Raw genomic sequence first — 24,585 nt, 5'->3', positions numbered from 1 at the left:
AGGACAGTTAAATATTTGGATTTAAAATGGCCGCGATAATAAAAAAGCAAATTCTGAAACATTTGTCTAGGTAAGTGTCGCCTCTGGCTATACGTTAGCTAGCTAACCTAGTCCATTCTCTTCTGATTCTGGTTCTGTCTCATGCTTGACCGTGTTGTTAGATTACCACAGTACGTTGCTAACTAACGTTTTAACTAACCTACACGTTAACATCACCTAGGGCTGCTTCACGCCGCACATTATGCCATGTTGAGTGGTGCTGGAGGTAAACTGGTAGTGAGACAGTATAGGGAAGACAACCAGCCCAACTTGACCCGAATTAGCCTAATATTTCAACATTGTTGTAACGTTATGTTTGCTTAACAATAAGCATGCATGGTTAATATAATAATGCGTTCGGCCATGGGACTGTGGGCCCAAATATCCCCCCATCACCCTTGAAAACGCTCTGCTTGTTGTGACTTGTAAAAGTGCCTCTGAGCAACACTAAAATACTGTGGAGCTAAGATGTCTTAAAATGGTCACGAATTGTGAATTGAAAGATAAAAAGCGATGTAGGGTGGTTGTGTTAGTTGAAACCCTTTCGCTACGGTATCCTGAAGTGCTTAGAGATTAGAAGTGGCTGCGTGGTTTAACAGCTGGAATTTTAAAACGAGAAACGTCTTTATTAGTAGAAACAGGCCTCTAATCTAACTGTCTAGTTAGACGGGTTTATCATCTGGTGAATGTGTCAACGCTAATTCCTTTAGTTTATATGCCGGTGCTTAATCCTATATCAGGCAGGCTATATTACTTTTAGATGCTTTTACAGAATTTGGCCTTTATAGTGTCCTAAACACAATTTTTGAACACTCGCCATCACACATATAAATTAAACATTGGATATGTATGTGTTTTATTGAGTCACAAGCACAAGCCAGATCACATGTATGTGTTTAGAAAGCATAGCTCAGAGTTTGACCACAATGTCCAACAAATGTCCCCACATTGTGGTCAGGTTTTACCATGATCTAAAAGTCTACTAAACGTGAGGCTGCAAAGTTTTCTTAATTGCATAATTAATTCTCTGATCAATCATGGAGAGTGATATGTAGCCATATCAAACCTTTGCATACATGCAGTGACGTCTCAACTGAAAAGTGTTTAGGCATGAAACTCCAGCTACGAGTGTTGTTCCAGGCACGCATGGATTGACTGCTAAACTGACTTATTTTGATAGCCTTGTTAGTGTTGAATTCAGAAGAAAATCAAGTTCTGAAAGTGTAAAAAAAGAAGAAAAAAGAAAAGCATTGGGTAACAACAGTGTGTCTGTTCTGTGTTAGCTTTGTGACTTGATTCGGTTATGTTTTCTCCGCTTAGCCATTTGTTCTTTTTTGACAGCAAACTGCCCTTTGGTAGAAACGATGACTAGATCTCTAACTTTGATCTGTTGTGGCTGTTGAATAAATTGGACTTGACTCCATGAAGGGTTTGAGTGCTGCTTACTGAGGATGGTGCTGTGATTGAACTGAGGCTGCGGTTGGATTGGAGTAATCGGCTCGAGACCAGCCAAAAGCCCATGGGAATTTTACTGTTATGGCACATTATCAAATTATATTGCCGTTATCTACAGCGTTATCTCACCGTTGCCTGCAGCCGTTTTTCTACACCTGGTTTTGGTTCATTTTTGCAGTGTAATACTATCTAAGATGCGCACAGCATTCTGTTTTGTCATGCACAGTCTCTCTTTATCAGGCTGTATTGGCAATAGTTCTCTTGTTTTGTGATTCTGCATGTAATGGGAGGTCTTTTTGCCCCAACTGGACATGAGAAAAATTTAAAATTGACCAGAAAGTGAGTGGTTGTTAATACTAGGCTTTCTCAACTAATAAAAAAAAAGTTTTCCTATCACAGGGTTGCAGTGGACAAAATGACAGCTTTGGAAGCACATCTGTGTTTTCTTAACTTGCTTGGCAAAATAGGCTTTTAAGCCCTACCTTTCTTGACAGTCCCTTTTCAATTGTCCTGCATCCTGCTAGCACAATGATCTGATGTAAACATTGTCAACCTGCTCCCTAAATTTGTAGTATACTTAAAACTTCCTCATAAACTGACCCAACAACCTTCTTGACTCATTTTGCCTGGGGTCAGTATTCCCGTATCAATAATTTGTTCTTTTACCTAGTCCGCTCCGATCATCTTACTCATTTCATGTGCAAAATGATGGCAAAATCAAATCAGGATGCTGAGCTAACCATAGAATACATACCTGGTTGTGGCAAGAATTTGTGCAACGTGGATGACGATGGCAAAGTGTCTAGCTCCTAATACGTAATCTCAACCCAAAATTTAAGAGGATTTACATCTCTGTCCACCAGTGGGTCAGTAGTTTTAGATTAACTACTGGTTGGGTGAACTTTTGTACTCTTTTAGACACATTTTTGTACGATACATTTGGGCCTCAACCAAGCAGTTGTGTACCAAGCCAACATTGTACAATGACTCTTTTGATAAACCCTGGAATTTTTGTCCTCCTTAAACCATGCTAATCTTCACAATTACCCATCTCTGGCCAGTTGTATTTTGTGTCTCCATACTCTGCTGTACAGAGGAACCAAATCACATACCGTATAACCCAACTTTTCCTAAACACTATCATATCTTACCTGTTCAAAAGCAACAGTTGTATTAGAAATATCGTGTTTTATAACAACCTAGTTCCTTTTTCCCCCCCTTTCACATGGGATCTTTTACTGTTGGTTTACTCTGCATCTTATTATCGGATGGTAAAATTAGCTTGAAGAGTTTAAGAGTAATGGGACACATTAAGATTGGAAGAAGAGATGACCCCAGACCTTTTCCATTATGAATGATCCGCTTGAATAGCCTCAAAACAGGCTGACCATTGTGATCGAAATGAAAGAGAGGAGGTCAGAGGAGTGGTGTTGGTGTTATTGTTCACTGTGTGGGGAAAGCACGTGTTGGCTTATCCTATTTATCAGATACAGCAAGTCATCGATCTAGTAATGTGTATAACAAAAAACTACTAAATCATGAGTTAAACTTCTTTGCTTGATTTGAAATTTGGCTGCTTGTTTTGCACCGTTGGTGCTTGGCAGTTTAGTGGCAATAAAGGTCAACACAGTGTTTGCTTTCCAGTCATGATGAATGTGAATTTGAAATGGGATATTTAACAAGTAAGTTTGCACCAATTGCTGTTACCATCGCTGCTTTCCGTGCTATGCTGTAGTCTATTCTTGGCCGCCAGTGGAATGTATTAGCACCTGTAGAGATGTTCTGGCAGATGGGGAATACTGCTGTTTGAATCTCATAAACAGACGGCTCCAGCTGCCCAGGATGACTCACTCAGCTGAAAAACCTCTGTCAAAGTGGGAATGCACTGATGTCACTTTTTCACTGCCAATACCGATTCTGAGAATGAATCTTTACATATCAGAGAAAGTTGAATCAGTTCATCTGGACACAACGTTTATCGAGAGAAACATTTCATCACTCATCTAAGTGACCTCTTTAGTCTTAACTGACTGCAGGTATCCCCACCCTTATAAACAATACAGTGGCATAACGGCTGAATGATTAGTTTCACATGCAAATATAGGTGTGACCATTAACTAGAGTTTCAATGGCCATGTGTACTGTTCACAGAGGATTTGGGAATGTTTGCAATCACAGCATTGTAAGATGGCGACAGATGTACTCTTAGCCCCCCCCCCCCCCCCCTCGGTTCAGGGATGGTTGTTCCCTCTTCACAGAGATGGCCTCTTTGACTCCCTGTTCAAACCAGCGTTCCTCCCTATCAAGGATGTGCACATCCTCATCCTTGAAAGAGTGGCCACTGGCCTGTAGATGATGTAGACTGCGGAGTCCTGGCCTGACATGTTATCTCTTCTGTGTTGTGCCATCCTCTTGGCCAGCGCCTGTTTAGTTTCCCCAATGTACAAGTCACGGCAATCCTCCTGGCACTTAACAGCGTACACTATATTGCTCTGTTTGTGCCGGGGGACCTGATCCTTGGGGTGGACCAATTTCTGGCGCAGCGTGTTTTGGGGTTTGAAAGCAACTGAGACACAATGTTTGGAAAATACGCATCTCAACTGTTGTGACACTCCCGCCACATATGGAATCACCACTGGTTTTTGCTTAGGCAGCTGTTGTCTTTCTCTTCTCTTCGATCAGCTGGTGTATGTTTGGGTGTCTTCCTGGCTTTGACAAACACCCAGTTAGGATAACCACACTTAACCAGGGCCTGTTTAATGTAGGATTTCTACCCTCCCCTGGCTGCTGTGTCGGTGGGGGCGTTGTCAGCTCAGTGGTACAGTGTTCTGATGACTCCCTAGTTTGTGCTCCAGTGGATGATGAGAGTCAAACCTCAAAAGAGTACAGTACAAAAGAGTACTGATCAGTATGTATTGGTTTACAGTAAACGTCCATCCACCCATTTTCCGAACCGCTTATCCTGCTCTTAGGGTTGCGGGGATGCTGGAGCCTATCCCAGCAGTCATCGGGCGGCAGGCGGGGAGACACCCTGGACAGGCCGCCAGACTGTCACACAGAGCTGACATACACACACACCCACACACATTTATATTCAGGGACAATTTAGTACGGCCGATTCACCTGACCTACATGTCTTTGGACTGTGCGAGGAAACCAGAGCCCCCGGAGGAAACCCACGCAGACACGGGGAGAACATGCAAACTCCACACAGGACGACCCGGAACGACCCCCAAGGTTGGACTATCCCGGGGCTCGAACCCAGGACCTTCTTACTGTGAGGCGACCACGCTAACCATTCGCCACCGTGTCGTCCCGGTTTACAGTAAACATTAACAATCAAATGTCCTCCATCACCAGTTGCAATTTTACAGTCTAAGAGGGTTAACCTGTCATTTTTCATATCCTCCCTGCTGGACTTGATGTGGTTGTCCAGAGTTAATGTAGTCATTGAAATGTGGTACGTCCTGAGATTTAATTTTAACCCAGGTGTCGTCTACAAATCTGAACCAATGGCTAGGTGGTGCCCCTGTATAGGTCATCAGAGCCTTCTTTTCTACTTCTTCCTCTACAAGTTGGCCACTACAGTTGAGACTGGGGAACCCATAGCACACCCATGTTTCTGCCTGTTGTACTGCTCCCTGAAGTACGTGGACTGAGGACACAACTTCAGGAGCAGACACACTTGGTCACTGTTAAGGGTGGTCCTATTACTAAGGGTGGGGTCATTTTGTAGTTTCATACGGACTACCCCCACTGCTTCATCAACAGGAACTCACGAGAAGAGAGGACTCCGCAGTCCACACCCATCTACAGGCCAGTGGCTATTCTTTCAAAGATGAGGATGTGCATGTCCTTGATAGGGAGGAACGCTGGTTTGAACGGGGAGTCAAAGATGCCATCTATGTGAAGAGGGAAAGACTATCCCTGAACCCGGGGGGGGGGGGGGGGGGGGGTAAGAGTACGTACATCTTTTGCCATCTTACAATACTGTGTTTGCAAACATTCCCAAATTCTCTGTGAATTGTACACATGGCCATTGTAAATCTAGTTAATGATTACGCCAATTTGCGTAATGAAATCGATCGTTGTTTTTGGTCGTTATGCCACTGTATTGTTTATAAGGGTGGGGATACCTGCAGTCAGTTGAGACTGAAGAGGTCACTTAGATGAGTGGTGAAATATTTCTCTCGATAAATGTTGTGTCCAGATGAACTGATTCAGCTTCCTTTGATCTTCTTACCTGGATTATTGAGCATGCATAAAGACGAATCTTTACATATTGTCCGATATCAAGTTCCAATTCGTTAGTTTTGCTGAACAGAGCAGACTTTGACCATTTGTTGGTGGTCAGGTCAATTGTTAAATTGAAAAGAAATTTTTTTTTAGATAATTTAATCTACTACTTTCGGCTGTTCCTGTTAGGGGTCGCCACAGCGGATCATCCATTTCCATCTCTTCCTGTCCTCTGCATCTTCCTCTGTCAAACCAGCCACCTGCATGTACTGTCTCACCACATCCATAAACCTCCTCTTTTCCTCTTCCCTGGCAGCTCCATATTCAGCATATACCCAGCATCTCTCTTCCACACATGTTCAAACCATTTCAATCTTGTCTCTCTTGCTTTGTCTCAAAACCATCCAACCTGAGCTGTCCCTCTAATATACTCATTCCTAATCCTGTCCTTCTTCGTCACTCCCAGTGAAAATATATTGGATAATTTAATGTATGGGCTAATAAAAATAATTGTTGGTTGGAGCCCTAGCGGTAAGCAATGCTACCTTTGAACATGATGGTTCTATGCCAGTCCTTCTGTATGGAGTTTGCATGTACTCCAGTACCTAGTTGATTTCCTTTGAGTAGTCCACTTTCCCCCCACAGTCCAGAGACATGCATGGTGGGTACATTGGAGACTCTTGCCCCAAATGAATGAATGGAGAGTGTGTGTGTGTGTGTGTGTGTGTGTGTGTCTGTGTCTGTGTGTGTGTGTGTGTGTCCCTGCCTTCTACTCAGTGCTTGCTGGAATATGCTGTGATCCCCAGCAATCCTGAAGTGGAATGAATAAATTAATATGCCAGGTACAGGGATATACTTGCATGTATGAACATGCATTTTTTTTGCAACTGCTCCAACAGCTTGTCTTCCTTAATCCCAGGTTCACCAAGAATCTGTCTCCAGACAAGATCAATCTGAGTACGTTGAAAGGGGAGGGGCAGCTGTCCAACCTGGAGTTGGATGAAGAGGTTCTGCAAAACATGCTTGACTTGCCTACCTGGCTAGCTGTCACTCGGGTCTACTGCAACAAAGCTGCCATCAGGGTATGTCACTCATCCATCAAAACAGATGGGGTGGCTAATCTCAGGCCTAGAGTACCTCCACCTCCTTTTCCCAAGGCTCAAAATAGTAATGCTTATTAACAACGAAGGGCCTGCTGTTGAAATTCAGACTAGATTATGACCATTTTACTGTGCCATAACAGGAAATAGAACCAGTGAGCCATGGAGGAAATTGGCTGTGGCAGCATAACAGACACAGCCAATGACACATCGATGTGGTTAGTGTCAACCTCCAGACCCGCTGCTGGTTATAGATAAGAGGCATCCTGTGATCCAAAGAGACATAAAAGGCCATAGGCTAGAGAGATTCTTAGAGATTTGAGCAGACAGGAAGTGACCTAGCTGGGTTCCATGCTCCTGATGCCAAGATGTTCCCTTTTAATATTTTGTCTTTAGGATAATGTATATAAAGCAAGACTTAAGACCGTGTATGAAGCAAGATGAAAAAAGTGTGTACTCTTACAGTGAACTAGCAAATGCACAATATGATGATAAAAGCTGTAACAGTACAGAAACTTTCTTGCTGTCTTGTCTTTTCAGATACAATGGACAAAGTTGAAAACAAGCCCCATCTGCTTGGTAGGAATACCAGTCTCCCTTGTTATTTTCTGTTCTACTGCAGCTTTGTACATATTTCTGCAAAATTCAGTCTCTCCCTCTCTATTTACACATCAATACTCTGACTTTGGTATGGCTTTGTTAATGCTATCCATTGTTTTTAAACCTTTTGTTAGACTGTTCTGTTACAAAAGGTTCAGCGAGGTGTGTTCTTTATTATATTTTCATTGGCAAAGGTATACGTTTTATATCTCTATTCACATTTTTTGAATTGTACACTATATCTTGTTTACAGTTCCTGGATAAGGTTGAGGTAGAGATGAGGACGTGTGAAGAGCCACGCCCCCCTAATGGCCCCTCCCCTATTGCCATTACAGCAGGCCAGAGGTAAGTCTGTGCTTGAAGCCAAGGACATATATGATGCTAAATAGTCTACACTTTGTGCGCTGTCAGCCATTGTCTTTGTTCATGTGTATATTGTCACTCGCAGCGAGTACGGCTTTGCTGAGAAGGTGGTGGAGGGCATGTCTGTTGTCATCAACTCCATCACCATCAAGGTGCAAGCCCGTGCCTTCCACGCCTCCTTTGAACTCTGGCAGCTTCAGGGCAACAGCCTAAACCCGAAATGGCAACGCAGTGACCTCCGCTACACCCGCATCACTGACCCAAAGAGAGGAGAGGTACTACACAGAACATTTATTTTATCTAGTTTACCTAGCCTCAGACAGTACTGGTCATTTGTGTCTTGTGTGTTTCTCTCTGTGTCATCGCTCATGTGGGTGAGCTGGATGATCCAACTATTCCCCCCTTTTTAGGTATTAACATTTAAGGAAATCAACTGGCAAAGTCTGCGAATCGAGGCGGATGCCATAGAAAGTGAAGACCAGGACCTGGGTAGTACTCCGCTACGCCTCATCACCAACCAGGGACGCATTCGCATTGCTCTCAAACGCAGAGTAAGACTGGGTCACATGGCTGCTGAGTTTCATCTCCCGTTCTGAAATGAGCATGTTAAGATATGGTCATCTCTTAATTGTGAATATTAAAGGAACATTTCGCAGATGGTTTTGTTAGTGTGTAGTTAGGACTCATGGGTAATGTAGTTGATTTTAATTAGTGAAATCCTCACTGCGCATGATATTGATAGAGAAATTGGTGTCCTACTGCTCACATAGCCTTTCCCATGGTGCCGACACATACCACAATATATTGCGGGCAAACTTCTTTATCTCGTCCATAAAGTCCTCTGCGCTAATGTTGTGGGATGTCATTTCAGCATTACAAATGTACCTTAGGGGTGTCCGGGTAGCTTAGCAGTCTATTCCGTTGCCTACCAACACAGGGATTGACAGTTCGAATTCCCGTGTTACCTCCGGCTTGGTCGGGTGTCTCTGCAGACACAATTGACCGTGTTTGCGAGTGGGGAGCCAGATGTGGGTGTGTGTCCTGGTTGCTGCACTACTAGCACCTCCTCTGGTTGGTTAGGGCACCTGTTCAGGGGGAGGGGGAACTGGGGGGAATAGCACGATCCTCCCACGTGCTACGTCCCTCTGGTGAAACTCCTCACTGTCAGGTGAAAAGCGGCTGGCAACTCCACATGTATCGGAGGAGGTATGTGGTAGTCTGCAGCCCGCCCCGGATCGGCAGAGAGGGTGGAGCAGCGACTGGGACGGCTTAGAAGAGTAGGGTAATTGGCCGGATATAATTGGGGAGAAAAAGGGGGAAAAATTAAAAAGAAATGTAGCTTAACCAAGAGAACAAGGATGTGATTTTTGAATGGTGTTTTTAAGGTAGGGTGGAAATTTGAAACTCGAGCTAAACTAGGCTGTTTTTTTTTTCTGTCCGTCAGCTCGCGTCACCACAGGTCACTTAGTGGGTGGAAAAAAACTCTTTCACTGCTATTCCAGAAACACAGTCACTGTTAGGAACAAATTCTGATGTTTTTCATCTGGTGTCCCTGTTGTAGACAGGGAGAGATAAGGTTGAAAATCAGCAAATTTTCCCATTAAAACCCCATTAAAATTGGAATATTAGAATAGTTATCATCAAAATTTAACATACAGCTTGATCTACTGTAGCACTATGATGACTACAGTGCACATTAGTTTTAGTCACATTTGAGTATTAGTTTTAGTCAACAAAATCCAATAGTATTTGTCTCACTTCAGTCAAATATCTGGGTTTTTTTTTGTTTTTTTAATTTCCTCTGTTGAGTACATGCTTGACATTGGATAAAAAGTTCTAACCAGGATTCAGAAGAATGTATATCCGGCAGGCATGATCAACATCTGTTTTTGATGTATTAGTGTCATTTTCATCCGTTGAAGAAAATGTCATTATAATTCATAGTTTTTGTTTCAACACTTCAAGTTTTCATCTATGAACTTTACACAAGCATAATCTAAATGGAGAAAATGAATTGATTAAAAACCTTTTTTCTCTTCCACGGCTTGCTATAGGTGAAGGACTGTAACGTGTTGGCGTCCAAGCTGCTCTTCATACTGGACGATTTATTGTGGGTGTTGACTGACTCCCAGCTCAAAGCTATCATTCATTATGCCAAGTCTCTGAGCGAGGCAATGGAGAGGTCTGCCCAGCAGAGAAAGAGCATGACTGCTGAGTCCCTCCAGGTACTGCCCTCTGCCTGCCTCCCTAGTTTGTCTTACGGGTATTTAAAGCTTGATTTGAATAATTTATTTAAGGAGTTTTTTTTTCTTTTTTACTTTCAGTACTTTATCCAAATGTACCACTCATAATTTTTAAAGAAAGGGGCGTCCGGGTAGCGTAGCAGTCTATTCTGTTGCCTACCAACACGGGGATCCTGATTCAAATCCCCGTGTTGCCTCCAGCTTTGTCGGGCATCCCTACAGACACAATTGGCCGTGTCTGCGGGTGGGAAGCTGGATGTGGTTATGTGTCCTGGTCGCTGCACTAGCGCCTCCTCTGGTCTGTCAGGGCGCCTGTTCGGGGGGGAGGGGGAACTGGGAGGAATAGCGTGATCCTCCCACGTGCTACGTCCCCCTGGCAAAACTCCTCACTGTCAGGTGAAAAGAAGCGGCTGGTGGCTCCACATGTATCGGAGGAGGCATGTGGTAGTCTGTAGCTCTCCCTGGAATCAGCCGAGGGGGTGGAGCAGTGACTGGGTTGGCTCGGAAGAGTGGGGTAATTGGCCGGGTACAATTGGAAAAAATTAAAGATTTAATTGAAATAACTACCACAACACATCCAAATTGTTGTGTACTTATCCTATGTATAATGATGTCCCCTGGATCTATCACTTTTATTACTTTTATTTCACCAGGTGGTAGGTAATGCTTTGCTTGGCATTAAAGAAACGTTTATTACATTTATTCTATGTATGACAAATATATAAAACTGCTTTGAAAAGTGCAGATTATGTTGACCACTATGTAAAACAAGATACGTTAAAAACCATACTCTCTTTCCTCATGAGACACTATGCTATTTTTAGCTATATAATTTCATTATAATCAGGGCTAACTCAGTTTCCCATCAAGACATGGCTCAAAGGACAAATTGACATTCTTTTATCTTAATAATTTAATCAAAATGAATTTGTACAAGGCTGCCCTGGTACACACTGTGTGTTGTCTGTATAAATAGTCATTCACCTTGTTTGGTAATCCCCCCCCCCCCAATACTTGTGGAGTTAATGTAGGCTGAGGCTTGTACTTGAGGCATTTTGTTGTGATATGAAGCTTACTAAACCTTCAGGGCAATGTGAATCTTCTAACTCTTCTATGGCATAGACTGCCCCTCCATCTCCTGGTATCCACACCCTATGGACAGAGCCACAACCCACTCCTCCTAGTGGGGCTTCCAGCAACATAAGCCAGTACTTTGACCTGTATGATGTCAAAGAGTCTTCTTATCATACCTTCATATCCCGCTTGGACCTGCACATATGCAATGACAGCTCTTCAGTAGAGCCAGGTTGGTCAGATAACGTAACATATGGCATCAAAACTGGCATACAGCCCGAAATGTAAAAGGCTTTGTTTTTTGCTTTTTCAAGTATAAAACTTGGTTCCTCTCCTCGGATTTACCTAGCATTAGAATTTATTTTTTTTGAACATTTGAGCTGTCAAAATATATGGAGCTTTAATTCTTTCTCGGGTTATTAACCCCTGTCATGTGATGTTACACAGATGAGTCTCCCCCTCCAGGCTCCCAGGGTGCCATGCAGTTGACGTTTAGGAAACTTGGGTTTGACTACTATCCCATCCACAGACCTGGTGAGGCTAGTGGCTGTTTCTTTTTGCCTCTTTGCTATTAATTTAACTGCTGTTTGTCCTGAGGCTATTTAGTGCTCCCACTGGTACCACAACATAAGGACTACCTCTAAGTAGGATTACTATTCAGGCAGACTAATAGCTTGGGAGAGCAAGCCCATTGTTATTATTCTCACTAGAATTCATGGCTTGTTGAATGTAGACCACCAGAATACCAGAGACAAATAGTTGCCTCAGAAAGTATTCATACCCTAATTGATTATTTATTTTTACTGTTTTGCAAACTTAAAATATATTTATATATTTAGATTGACATTTTCTACTTACATAGATGTATCTATAATGCATCTCATGGCTGGTCTTCGCAAGACCCGCACTACACTGCCTCTGATTGGCTAGTACTTGTTGCCTTCATTGGTTAGATTGGTTAGGTTTAGACATGAAGAGTGAAATGATTAGGGTAAGAATATCAGTGTCCGAGCCAATTAGAGGCAGAGTGGGATACAGTAGGATGCCTTCTCAGAATGCGGGTGTGAAAAAAATAATGCTACACACATAAACACGTGTGCAGACCTGCTAAGTTTCAGGTGCACTGGTGCAACCAATGAAAATGTTTAGTCACAGTTGGCAGATTTTTGGTCGCATATGAGATCTGTACACATTTAATGATATCAGCCTATGTGATCCCTCTCTACTCCAGCTGATGGATGTCGGCACTGGGAGCGCCACAGTGCGGCCATGGAAGCACAGGCCCAGTGGGCAGGGAAACTGTTGCATGAGTTCCAGAAGCGAGTGGAGGCTTCTGGGTTCCCCGGGCCACAAACTGAGGTGCTCCACCCGGCCAAGGACTCTCCTGCAAAGACTGCTCAGAGTATGGATGATGCATAGCATTTACAAAATGGCAAACAGATTTACCTTGTTCTAGGAATGTTCTGGGAATGGATTTGTTTGAATAACAAAAACAGGCATCTGGGTAGTGTAGCAGTCTATTCTGTTGCCTACCAACATGGGGATCGCCTGTTCAAATCCCTGTGTTACCTCCAGCTTGGTCTGGCATCCCTACAGACACAATTGGCTGTGTCTGTGGATGGGAAGCCGGATGTGGGTATGTCTCCTGGTTGCTGCACTCGCGCTTCCTGTGGTTGGTAAGGACGCCTGTTCAGGGGGGAGGGGGAACTGGGGGGAATAGCGTGATTCCCCGACGTGCTACGTCCCCCTGGCGAAACTCCTCACTGTCAGGTGAAAAGAAGTGGCTGGCGACTCCACATGTATTGGAAGAAGCATGTGGTAGTCTGCAGCCCTCCTTGGATCGGCAGAGGGGGTGGAGCAGCGACCGGGACAGCTCGAAAAATAGGGTAATTGGCCAAGCACAGTTGGGGAGAAAAAGGGAGGGAACCCCCCTCCCTCCAAAAAAATAACCTCCCTGCTGATCAGAGCTGTAGTCTAGCCAAGAAACAGAATTCCACCTTGGGTAGTCAAAACCTGTTGTAATGGAGTTTCTATCACACTGTGTTCACCTGCTTTAGATGGACAGCCTAGTCCCAAGTTGAGCCCCTCTAACAAGTCTCAGTCATCTAGAAGGAACTCTGCCACTGGACTGCCAGGGACACCGCTAAAGAGGCTACGCTCCAGCTGTGTGGTGGTCAGGATGGATGACCTTAACATTCACCAGGCAAGTTTCACCTATCAGTTCCTATTTGAGCTTTAAGATCTCCTTAACAATGTCCTCATTCAACGGCTGATTTGTGTGTGTGTGTGGGGGGGGGGGAAACAAAATCATGTAAAAAAAAAAAAGATACAACAAACAATGGTCTTGTTCTGTAGAGAAAAAAAACTACTAGTCATACCTTTTGTGTTGATTGAGTGTCAAAAACCACAGCAATAACAGGAATGTCCTTTCCACCTCACTTGAATGCTTTCAGCTGGTGAAGAAACCCCCTGCCATTTCAAATTGCAGACACGAGTGCCAGTGGCAGTTATTTCTAGTACGAGATGCTTGTTGTTCCTCATTTGCAGGAAGATAAACTCTTTCATGTGCTGGTTCAGCATTTTCATATTCCACAGCTTGCAGTTGATGTTTGTTATATAGCAGCTCTTTAACAAGAGGGTCTGTAACCAGTCAGGCGGTTAAATGGTGTTCAGAGAATATCATTCTGTGAGATCCGGTCTGAGAAGGACCATTGCATGGTACCTAATTGTTTGTATGAGAATGCATCTGTGATATTCTGAGTTGGTTTTCAGAATTTGGGGCATTCATAATTCAAGCGTATGAATGTTGTTGATAACTATGCTTTAATTAGTAAACCAATGCTTGTTTGGTATATTCATCTAGCTCTAGCCATTTTCATCTTAGAAACTACAGCTTGGGCGGCACGGTAGTGCAGTGGTTAACGCTGTTGCCTCACAGCAAGAAGGTCCTGGGTTCGAACCCCGGGGTTTTCCAACCTTGAGGGTCATCCCAAGTCGTCCTGTGTGGAGCTTGCATGTTCTCCCCGTGTGCGGTGGGTTTTCTCCGGGTGCTCTGGTTTCCCCCACCATCAAAAGAAACATGCATGTTAGGGTTTATACTCCTTTTTTTTTGGAGGAGGGGATTTTTTCCCCCTTTTTCTCCCCAATTGTATCCAGCCAATTACCCCACTCTTCCAAGCCATCCCACCCCCTCTGCCGATCCGGGGAGGGCTACAGACTACCACATGCCTCCTCCAATACATGTGGAGTCACCAGCTGCTTCTTTTCACCTGACAGTGAGGAGTTTCACCAGGGGAACATAGCGCGTGGGAGGATCACGCTGTTCGCCCCGACCGACCAGAGGAGGCGCTAGTGCAGCAACCAGGACATATACCCACATCCGGCTTCCCACCTGCAGACACGGCCAGTTGTGTCTGTAGGGACGCCCGACCAAGCTGGAGGTAACACGGGGATTCAAATCGCTGATCCCCGTGTTGGTAGGCAATGGAATAGACCGCCACACCACCCGAACGCCTACGGTTTATACTCCTGTCTGTGACCCTGACTAAGGCATTGGGAAAAGAACTGGAATTGGTCCCTGGGTGAAGCATGAAGGCGGCAGCCTACTGCTCCTAGCTACACAGATCACAGCTAGGATGGGTTAATTTGCAGTAACTGAATTTCCCCAAGGGGACTAATAAAGGAAACAATCTTGCCAGAATTGACGTTATGATTAACCAATAAACTGATTAACAGTTAACTAACCACTTTCATCTTAGAAACTTGAGCTTGCCATAATTGACGTTACGATTAACTAATAAATTGATTAACAGTTAACTAACCTAGTAAGAAAGATTCTCGGCTACTTTGGCCATGATGTTAATCTCTGAAGCTTGCTTGTGTTAGCTGGTGTTAAATATTAGAATAAATGTTAGAATTACATTGACATTAAATCTTGACCCTGGCAGACTAGAGGTAATGTTTAACGGTGTGGCTATTCACTGTTGTTAAGGTTACTTTACTGACAAAGGATATTCACTTGACATGTAAACATTATGACCTGTATTTAAAAGCATAGTTATCATCATTAATATGCTTGAAATCTGAACTGACCTACTACGTAGAAAATGAGAGAAACGGTAATGGTTAACCAGGCAAGTCATTGGTGTCAAGTCAGATGGTGAAATGCTGGAAGTCTACCCGTGCTATCGTTTTCAGACAGAATCTTGCTAATGACATTCTCAGACTGTCATCCCATCATCAGTGGTCACTCGGGGTCGAGTATGATTGTTGTTTAGGACACCTACGCGTGACAGCTTTTTACGTGGAGTGGCTGATGCGCCTACAGCCACCACACGGTCCTTGACAGGGGGTGGCCAGAGTCCAATGGCATGGAAACCAAGACAATTGGGGATCACCATCTTTTGCAGCCTTCATCCAACTTCACTGCCGTTGTTACCTGGAGACATCTTCTGCCAGTTCTGCCGTTGACGTTTTTGTTGGAGTGCGCTTCATCTGGAACCTCCGCCTTGACCTATCTGCCTTGGGTGACCCTACCAGGAGCCAAGCTCCAGACAGCATAGCTCTTAGGATCATTAGTACACGCAAGCTTCTCCACCACAACAAGAAGAGAAGAGAAGAGACTGCCATCCAATTATCTGATCAGTTGCAGACTATTTTCAACTTTTGTGGCTTCCTTTGGAGGAATCCTTAGTTCTAGTCTGTTGCTGGTCATCTCAGCTTGACCATTGCATTATCTCAGCACAAAATATATTGAAAGATTAGACATTTTTAACAATATTTAATTCAACTTATAATTGCATCAGAAAACAGTGGTAATGGCTGGAAGACCAAACAAGTTTTCTGTCATTAAATGAACTGGATATTGTTTCATTTGGTTTTTGAAGAAGTCATTGAGAACATTTCTATACTGCTTATTGTAGGGTCTTAATAAAACAAATTCCTGCAAACATAGAGAAAATTCTCAATTTGTATGATAATTTTCACAACTGTGCTAAACTTCTTTCCTCTATATTTAGGTGTCTACAGGGGGACGCTACAACAAAAAGACCCAGTCCCTAATATCTTGTAACCGTAAAGCTCTGCACTTGCCAGACAATGTGCCTGCAATCCACCTGCAATTTACTGAATATTACTTTCCTGACAACCCAGGTTTACCAGGTATGAGCAAATCAAATTTATTTTCTTACATTTATGCACAGATCATAATTCTTCCTTTTAATCTCAAACCCAAATATATGTGCAACTGAAGATCGCAGACATGAACAATCCTTTTAAGTTACTTTTCACAGATCGTTCTCCTGAAAAGGATTAAAACTTTCAGTCCAATAAACTTGAACTAGGCAGTAGATCATGATTCAGTTCTTAACTCTTTGCCATGTGCTCGGCACCATCCCCTCTCTTTCCCTATTCTTCCCTCTTTCCAGTGCCCACCTCAAATCTGTATGCCCAGCTGAACGGCCTCCAGCTTTGTGTGGACCCTGCCAGTGTGCTGTGGATCAATCTGTTTTCCAGGGGGCTGCTGCACACCCTAGACCAGGTGAAAGCCTTCTACCATTTGCAAGACAACAGCAAGGCCGAGGAGCATGTGGATGTTCGCATGGATGCATCACAGCTCAAGGTTAGAATAACAGGATTTTTTGGTACATTACATTGGCTGCTCTTATTTGCAGACCTTAGGACACTCATTTAAGGAATGCTTGTAAAAAGCTTTCTGGGGCCATGAAATTCTCTAACTGTGATTTGTTCTTTCATATGCAAGACATTGATAATTTCTCCTTTCTCGCCCTAGCTGATAATTCCTCTGGATTCTTCCATCCTGGACCATCCAGAGCGGCCCCGGTCCCTCAGTATTTCTGTACCCCAGATGGTTCTCAGCAACACTCGTCACTGCCCCCATGGCACGAGAGCTGACCTCCACAGTGCCTACAAGAGCTTCTCCACCCACCCCTTCTTTCAACCCACACCACCCTGTCCTTTTCCTAGAGACAAGAGTTGCCTCCAACCACTTCCTTCCACCTTCCTCCAGCACTGTCAGGATCTGGAGCCCCAGCCTCTCTCTGAAAGGAAGCAGCTTCGGTCCCAAGACATCTGGTCACTCAGTCTGTCCCGTTTGACACTGGGCTTTGACGGAGCCCGTCGATGCCCCAAAGGCAGAACCCAGCCCTTTGTTGAACCCTTTGCCATGTCTGTTTGGATGTGCCAGCCCTCTGCTTTTAACTGTCGCTCTTCTTCTTCCACCACTAGTCTCAACAAAATCCACGAGCCTTCCTCAGAGCAAGGAAGCCACCCCACCATCAGCCAAGACTCTAAGGAAGAGGTCTCACTGGCCTCTATCCACTTCCTGGCCCAGGCCATCACTCCAGTAAAGATGTGGCTCAACCACTACCAATATGTGGCCCTGCTGAGGATGAAAGATACCATGGCCCGCTTAGGCACAGAGCTGTGCCGGGACACACGGGATGCTAAGCAGGCTCATGGCCAACAGACAAAACCTCTAACTGTGTGTCTGGCCTTTATTGCTGATTCAGTAGCACTTGGACTCTTGCTTCCTCCGGCTTTCACTGAACCAGCAGAGGAGGTCCCCCATACCCCAGAGACGGACAGCCCTAGCATAACAGATTCTGACATCTCCCCTACTCACCATTCCAATGATGTAGAGCTCCTGGAAGACAGCGGGATAGGAAATGGTATCACTACCATCAACACATCTCTAGCTGCATTTGTTCAGGACGAGCCTGATGGGGTAGTGGAAGAGGCTTGTGAAGCAGTGGAGGAGGGGATAGAGGGTGCAGGCATTACTACACAGGGGGATGTCCCTGTTCTCTCACCACCCCTCTCTCCTCCTGGACATCAACAAGGCCTGTCCCGCGATCCATCCAACTTCAGCATAGAAGGAGAGCTGTCCAGCGCCATCAATGCCACTAAGGATGTGACCAAAGATGCCATCAGTGCCTCTCTGGACCTGACCAAAGGGGCATTCTCTATAACAAAAGATGCTTTCAGCATGCTGAGTCGTGGCTCAGGGATGAGCAAACTATTCACTTCCCAGGCAAAGTAAGTCCCAGTGCTCCCTTGCTGGATTGTTGGCAACATAATGGTCTTCATCAGTCTGGAACCCATACTGTTCACCACATGCTATTACTGGCTGTCCATAGCAACTCTGTGTGTGTGTGTGTGTGTGTGTGTGTGTGTGTGTGTGTATATATATACAGAGAACAGGTCCAACACTCAGAGGAATCAAGCCTGCGCCTCCACTCCATGAAGCCGTCGCCTTCCCAGCATTCTTTTGATAGCGCCATCTTGGATGGTAGCCTGCCAGATGAAAACCTCTCTGTGCACAGTGACACCAGCGACCGCTTTGTGGTTCTCATGGGATCAGGTGCATAAATTGCTGTCCATTATACAGCTCAACTGATAAATTTTTGCATCTAGCATAAGTTTTATAAATTAAGAGAGAACCTCCAGTGTAAAAAGAACATTGAGAAACGCTCCCAGTTACTCATTTCTTTTTCTTTTGCATTGTGCTTCCAGAATCAGGCTTGGAGTCATTGAACCCAAATAGCGCTTCAGTTCCTATGGCTAACCATGGCAGCCCTGCCCCTGGGACAGAGGCAGGGTCAACAGCAGACCTCAGCAGCTCACTGTCCCAAAGCACCGAGGACAACACTGATGATATGGTGAGTTGTTCTCATGTGTTAGAGAAAGAGACAGAAGGATGAATGAACAAAGTGGGAGAGATGGATATAAATTACAGTAAATATATTTCTGTGTGTGTTGAGTGAGTCAGTAGTTCTGGTGGAGAATGGGAATTCGTTCCACCATTTTGGGGCTATGTTAGAGGAAAGTCTGGATCTGGAGTTTATCATTTGTGTTTGGGGTGTTTGTTTTTTGTTTTTGTTTTTTGTGTAATTTTTACAGTCTTCGGTGTTGTTGCTGGTTCTAAGTGGGATAGCCTGTGTGATGGAAGCAAAGGGAGAAGATCAGGTTGTGGCCCTAGAAGCCCAGAATCTCATCCCAGTGCAGACTGGCAACATCAGGATGTCTGACCTGCTAGGTGGTCTCATACAAGGTAACCCACACTGTACCTCTCCCAGAGATCGCTCCAGGGAAAATGTCATTATGTTGTTTCTGGCCTCCCACCTTTCCAACGTGTTGAATCCTGTCAGTTTACGCCCTCTCTCCATGTTCATTTTTGTTGCCCATGTTCTTCCATCACCACACCGTTTCTCCCTTATTGTGAACCAGGATGGCCACTCATGGTAATGGTGAAAGCTAAAAGAAATGCCTTTAATCATAGTGAAGGGGTTAGAGGGGTGTGCACTACTGGGAACTCAAGTGCTCTATGGCTCACCCATAAAAAGCCCAAAATAAATAGGAATGAGAGCTGCTACCATGTTGAGAAAATATGCATAACTGTGGTAGCAAAATACTCAGAATGAATGTTTTTTGTTTGTCATAAAAAAATTTTTTTTATCTATGTTTAAAAAGGACACAACTCTGATATTTGCACTGCTTGCCTGGTACTATCAGGAGCAGTAACTTGTACATTTTATGTAGTTATAGAGGATAAAGTAGATTTGTACAATCTTTAAAACTATAATTTTTTGGCGAAGTGTATTTCCAACCAAAATGGCACAAAGTGTTTTAAAGTTATTGCCTTGTTAAAGATATCTTAAGATCTTAACATGCGCTGATGTTTAGGAGACCATTACAACTCATATGATTGTAGGTCCTTTTTGCTTTGAAAACACGTACTGAAGAATTTTCTTGGTAGAATTTAGAATTCTGAAACTAACGTAGCTGCACATGGATCTCCAAAACCAATGCTTTGAGTGTTAGGATAGAATTTTAGTTATCTCTCAAGTTAGTTTATTTTTGTCGGTGACAATTCAGAAGACACGATCATTCAGTTTTAAAACGTCAGTCAAAAATGGGAAAACTTAACAGAGAAAATGTTTTAACAAGGTCTCCACTGAACCCCTTTTCATTCACATTTGAAAATGAATCTTTGCTGTACCTTTAGAGTGGCATGCATGTTGTATATTTGCAGTATTTAATGGTGGTTAGATGTGGTTTAGATAGGTTCTGGTACTTATTGGTTTACATAGAAACAATAAGCTGACCTGTCCTGTTTTCCAGATGTACCAGATACAGTGCTGAACAGATTTTCACTGAATTTTTGCATCTGCATACCCCATAATTCCCCCATGTGGGCGTTATTATTCAGCTTGTTATGTCAGCATACCCAGCTCGCTGAATGATGCTCTGGTTCCGTTATGTGTCCAGCTCCAAGTGGGTCGGTCCAGAGCTTGGACAGACAGGGCATCAGGGGAACTCCAATGATCTGTATGAAGGCAGAAATGGGTCCATCTGCAGGCTGCTGCTCAGCTCTTACTGAGTCTGTGAGCTTCCTGGAGCTGAGAGTACAAGGCTGCAAGGCTGAGCTGTTGGCTTCCACCATGACCAACTTGGGACCTTTTCTGGAAGATGAATTCAGTGCTGAAGGCCAGCCAATGAAGATCCACTTGAACAACATCACAGTCACCCTAAAGGTGGGTCTATGATGCTACCAGAGTGTTTTAAGGAGAAAAATCAATTTGTGTAGTTCATGGTCTGTACACATAATACAAATTGTAAATGTATACTAACTGTCACATTTACTCACTTCTCAGCAATTTTCTCATACATTGAACATGAAAACCTTTTATGGTAAAAGAGCAACAATTTTTTTGAAAATCTGCTTCCTAAATTGGTCAAATTAAATGTGAAGTTGTACCAACAACGGGGTATTTTTATGGTGCTTTTAGTGTCAGGGGAATGAGCCAATTAAGGATAATCATTGTTACTGTTGGGATACTTGTTTCTAGGATGATGGCCCCAGAATCTACCCTACAGCCCCTCAGCCTGTCCCAGCTACATTCATTCTAGACCAGGTACTCTTGGAACGTGCTGATGATGGCATTTTTAGGCTCAAAGGTGAGAAAGACGGGTATATTTCTGTACCATTTAGTTTGATCACGGCCTTTCACTAAAAACAATGTGATGTCTAATTGAAAGCACATCTGTAAAACCACAAAATTGCCAAAGCTTCTAAAATTAGCTGTCATGATTTTGAAAATCTTGAATAGTCTTGAATAGAGCGTGATCTTAATTTCTGCACCTCTTCGTTTCAGCTGGTGAAGGCACAGGCTCCAAAGATGCAGCTGGTCCTCCTGTGGCTTGCCTTAAAGATCAAAACAGTTTGTGTTCTGTTTCGCAACAAGAGAGCAAGGTAGGAGAATGCCAGAGGCCAACGGCCACACTAACTGATTCTCTGCAGATTGTCCAAGGAATTGTGTAACCACATAAGTCCCTTCAGCCTTGTGTGTTTGCATTCCAGCCACAACACAGGCCAACAACAAATAGGACGTTTTTTGTGTTTATTAGATGCATGTGTTAAATTGCGATTAAAAAGAAAACCCACATTGCAGCCAGCATTTCTTAATGACTGTTGATCTAAAATGCATGAACAATGTGGCCGATGCAGCTGTTGATATGCTAATGAGGCACATTCACAGGGCTGAAAGTATTTTTCTGTTAGTATGTCAGCATTGGAGTGAAAATCATACCGTCAGATCTCACTTTGAGCATTCTGTTTCAGCTTTCATCTGAGCTTTATACACATGCCTTCCTCACGTTGCAGTAATCTTTTTCCACAAGTACAGCTCTGTTACTGCTGTCCTTGTCTCATCAGCTGACAATTAGAAATGCACCTATATATGTTGGTGATATGTGATGATGATGTCATTACATAACTCCATCTACATCTTGTTATCTTGGTCAGAATCTGATATCCAAACACTTGTAATAGCACTTAATCTAAGCTTATTTAAGTGTTCTATTACCAAGTGAATAATGCTGTTGTTACAGAACCCGTCCCTGGAATCTCAGCTGTGTGATGCCCAAGCTGCCCTGTCCCAAGCCCTCAATGACAGAGATCGCCTCCTTCTGGAGGTCAGAAAATTTGACCCCACGTTCATTCTCTGAGCTACTTGGTCTTCGCTGTCAGAGCCGATCTCCTCTCTCGCAGTGGAAGGGCAATGGGATGGATTAAGTTGATGATCAGAAACCACCGACACTCTTATAGGATATGTCTTGACATCGGGCACGTTGTGGAAAAACGACTCTTTGGTTTCAGATCACTGTCCACTCACTGTATCAGACCTAACAACACATTGGAGCCTCTATTCTAAAATACAAGGGGAATTCATAGGTTCATTGAAGTTACTCCTGTCATCTGGCAGTCGATAATGTTTTTCACTACCATACTTGATACAGATTTTCACATATAGTTCTCATCCAACTCAGTGTTGACAGTAAATTAAGCTCATCCATGTGGGTGTTTAGTCATAGAGCATGCAACAGTAAATAGCAATGCCCTTGATTTCTTCCCCAAATAATTCTTTAATAATAATAACAGCATTAAAGAATTCATAGTAATTCTTTGTGTTAAAGGAATGTCTGAACACGTGCCAATTTTTTTTAAAAAATTTGTAACATGCACTAAAACATTGCCAGAGTGCTTTTAGTCCACCAGACATTTCTTTGATAAACCATCACCTGCTGCCCAGCATGCTTTAACGCCACTAGATCTTTAGGCTCATTTGTGCAAGTTTGCAAAAGAGACATTTCACAAAAACTTGGTAGACCTTCTTAGTCATGTAGAAATGTTCCATGGGTGTTAAGTAAATTAGATCTGGATATTACTTTTACTTTTATTTGAAGGTACTCCTAAGAACATGCTATTATAAATGATTACTACTGCCATTAGCTGCTGCTGTGGTACATGCTCCACAGATAAGTGTTGGTGACCGTGTTGTGAACAGATTAGTAGGGAAAGCAATGCACTTTGAATTTAAACACAACTACACTGCGTATAAGGAGTGACTGGTACATCTCAATGTCCACCTTATTGGGTTGCTTCATCACTGGGATGGATTGGTTAGATCCTCTTAGCCGGTCTGATCGTTCTCAGAAAATGGGTCAATCATTCCCCGGTGTTATTTTTCTTTTTGCTATTAGAAAAAAGTGTTTATGAGTCCTTTTATACTGTGAAGCAATGTGCTCTTTGTTGACATGCCTTTGCTTCTCTTCCATCACTATGGAGGGCAGGTTACGCAGCAGTTACAGTGTTTAAATTACCTATTTAATCTATGATGAAACTTTAAGACTAAAACTTGGACATATTCCAGTCATTAGAGCCATGCAATTTCCTGTAAACTTCCTATTGCAGCTTACCAGCAAACACCCATGGTACTGTAGTTTTACCTGCTCTGTATATGTTTAACATGTAAAAAGTCCAGAATTGGTAAGCACAGAGCAAATTTTGGACTTAGAATTTATTTATCTAGATTTCTTGGTACTCTTGTATTGCCTTGCAATAAATCAGACACAGTATTAAAAACATATCAATCAAAAATAAATGAGAACAGCAAATTCAACTAATAATTATTTATACACAGTGTCGTGTAGATTTATCAATTCCCTATCAAAAAATATTTACGATTTTTTTTTTCTTCAAAAATTCTCACAAGTTACATTTTGTTAGGCAAGCAATTCCAGTTTCTAGTTTTGTCTTTACATTAATCTTTAAAGTTTGGTCTTATTAATGATTATAGATGATAATGGAATGGTTTGTCAGCTAGCAGATCACTACATTTGTACATGTCACTGTGTTTTTGTAATATCATTACTGAAACATTTAGCCATGACTTTTTGTTTGTATGAAAGTTATCGTTTAACACCTCAAGTTCCTTTTTACTTTGAAATAATTGTCAAAGCAGTGGTGCAGTATTTGGTATTGTTGGTCAAGAGAAGAAGAGGTGGGGTTTTTTTTGTGGGGTTTTCTTTCTTTTCCAATTTGGAAACTGGCTCAAAAAAATGCTGGTTGTGAGGGTACAGTGCTTCCTTTTCACCACATCGTTTCCAATTGGTGTACTTCGGAGACCTCTGGTGGCCATTGTGTGCCACGACATCCATAGTATGCTCTGGTTGCCTTGCACGTTATGAGTGACAGCTTTGCATTCTTTTAGTGGAATGTAAAATGCTAAAGCAATAGAAAGTTTTGGTTTAACAAAAGCGAAAAAAAAATGTACCAAATGTGTCACGTGATGGTATTACGATAATCTTTGGCAGGATTGCTCAATGTCAGAGAAACCAGCCAGTGTTCCAGCTTTTCAGTGTTTTCTCCTTTCCTGCATGTATGTACTTGACACATCCTCGAGGTCATAATCAGTGTAGACAAGCAGTGAGACTGCCGTGTAACCTCAATATCATTCAAATGGATCACACTTTCCTTTAGTTTTTTGGATTAATGTTTTGCATGGTCTTGGTAGACAAAGACGCAGTGATACAAAAACTAAATGTACTGTTTTGGAAGTAATGTTTACCTTGTAAAACCTGTTTTAAGCATATTCTCAAGCTCCACCCGTGGT

The 24,585-nt window shown here is 43.1% G+C and overlaps 1 protein-coding gene across 1 annotated transcript; it reads left to right on the top strand.

Annotated features, from left to right (window-relative positions):
• bltp3a (bridge-like lipid transfer protein family member 3A) lies at positions 1-22,173 on the top strand. Its single transcript, XM_056274615.1, has 21 exons — positions 1-70; positions 6,650-6,812; positions 7,371-7,409; positions 7,684-7,775; positions 7,879-8,068; positions 8,204-8,344; positions 9,848-10,018; positions 11,159-11,342; positions 11,558-11,644; positions 12,342-12,512; positions 13,168-13,313; positions 16,129-16,270; positions 16,537-16,730; positions 16,902-18,166; positions 18,325-18,491; positions 18,644-18,789; positions 19,031-19,181; positions 20,399-20,664; positions 20,980-21,088; positions 21,286-21,383; positions 22,022-22,173. The coding sequence occupies exons 1-21, from the start codon at positions 27-29 to the stop codon at positions 22,136-22,138; spliced, it is 4,083 nt and encodes a 1,360-aa protein (XP_056130590.1). The 5' UTR covers positions 1-26; the 3' UTR covers positions 22,139-22,173.
• Positions 22,174-24,585: the final 2,412 nt, after the last annotated feature.

Source organism: Lampris incognitus, chromosome 2 (assembly GCF_029633865.1).
Source record: "Lampris incognitus isolate fLamInc1 chromosome 2, fLamInc1.hap2, whole genome shotgun sequence".
NCBI classification, from domain to species: Eukaryota; Metazoa; Chordata; class Actinopteri; order Lampriformes; family Lampridae; genus Lampris; species Lampris incognitus.
The sequence above is the reverse complement of the archived record's forward strand: the minus strand, read 5'-3'. Positions and strand labels throughout refer to the sequence as shown.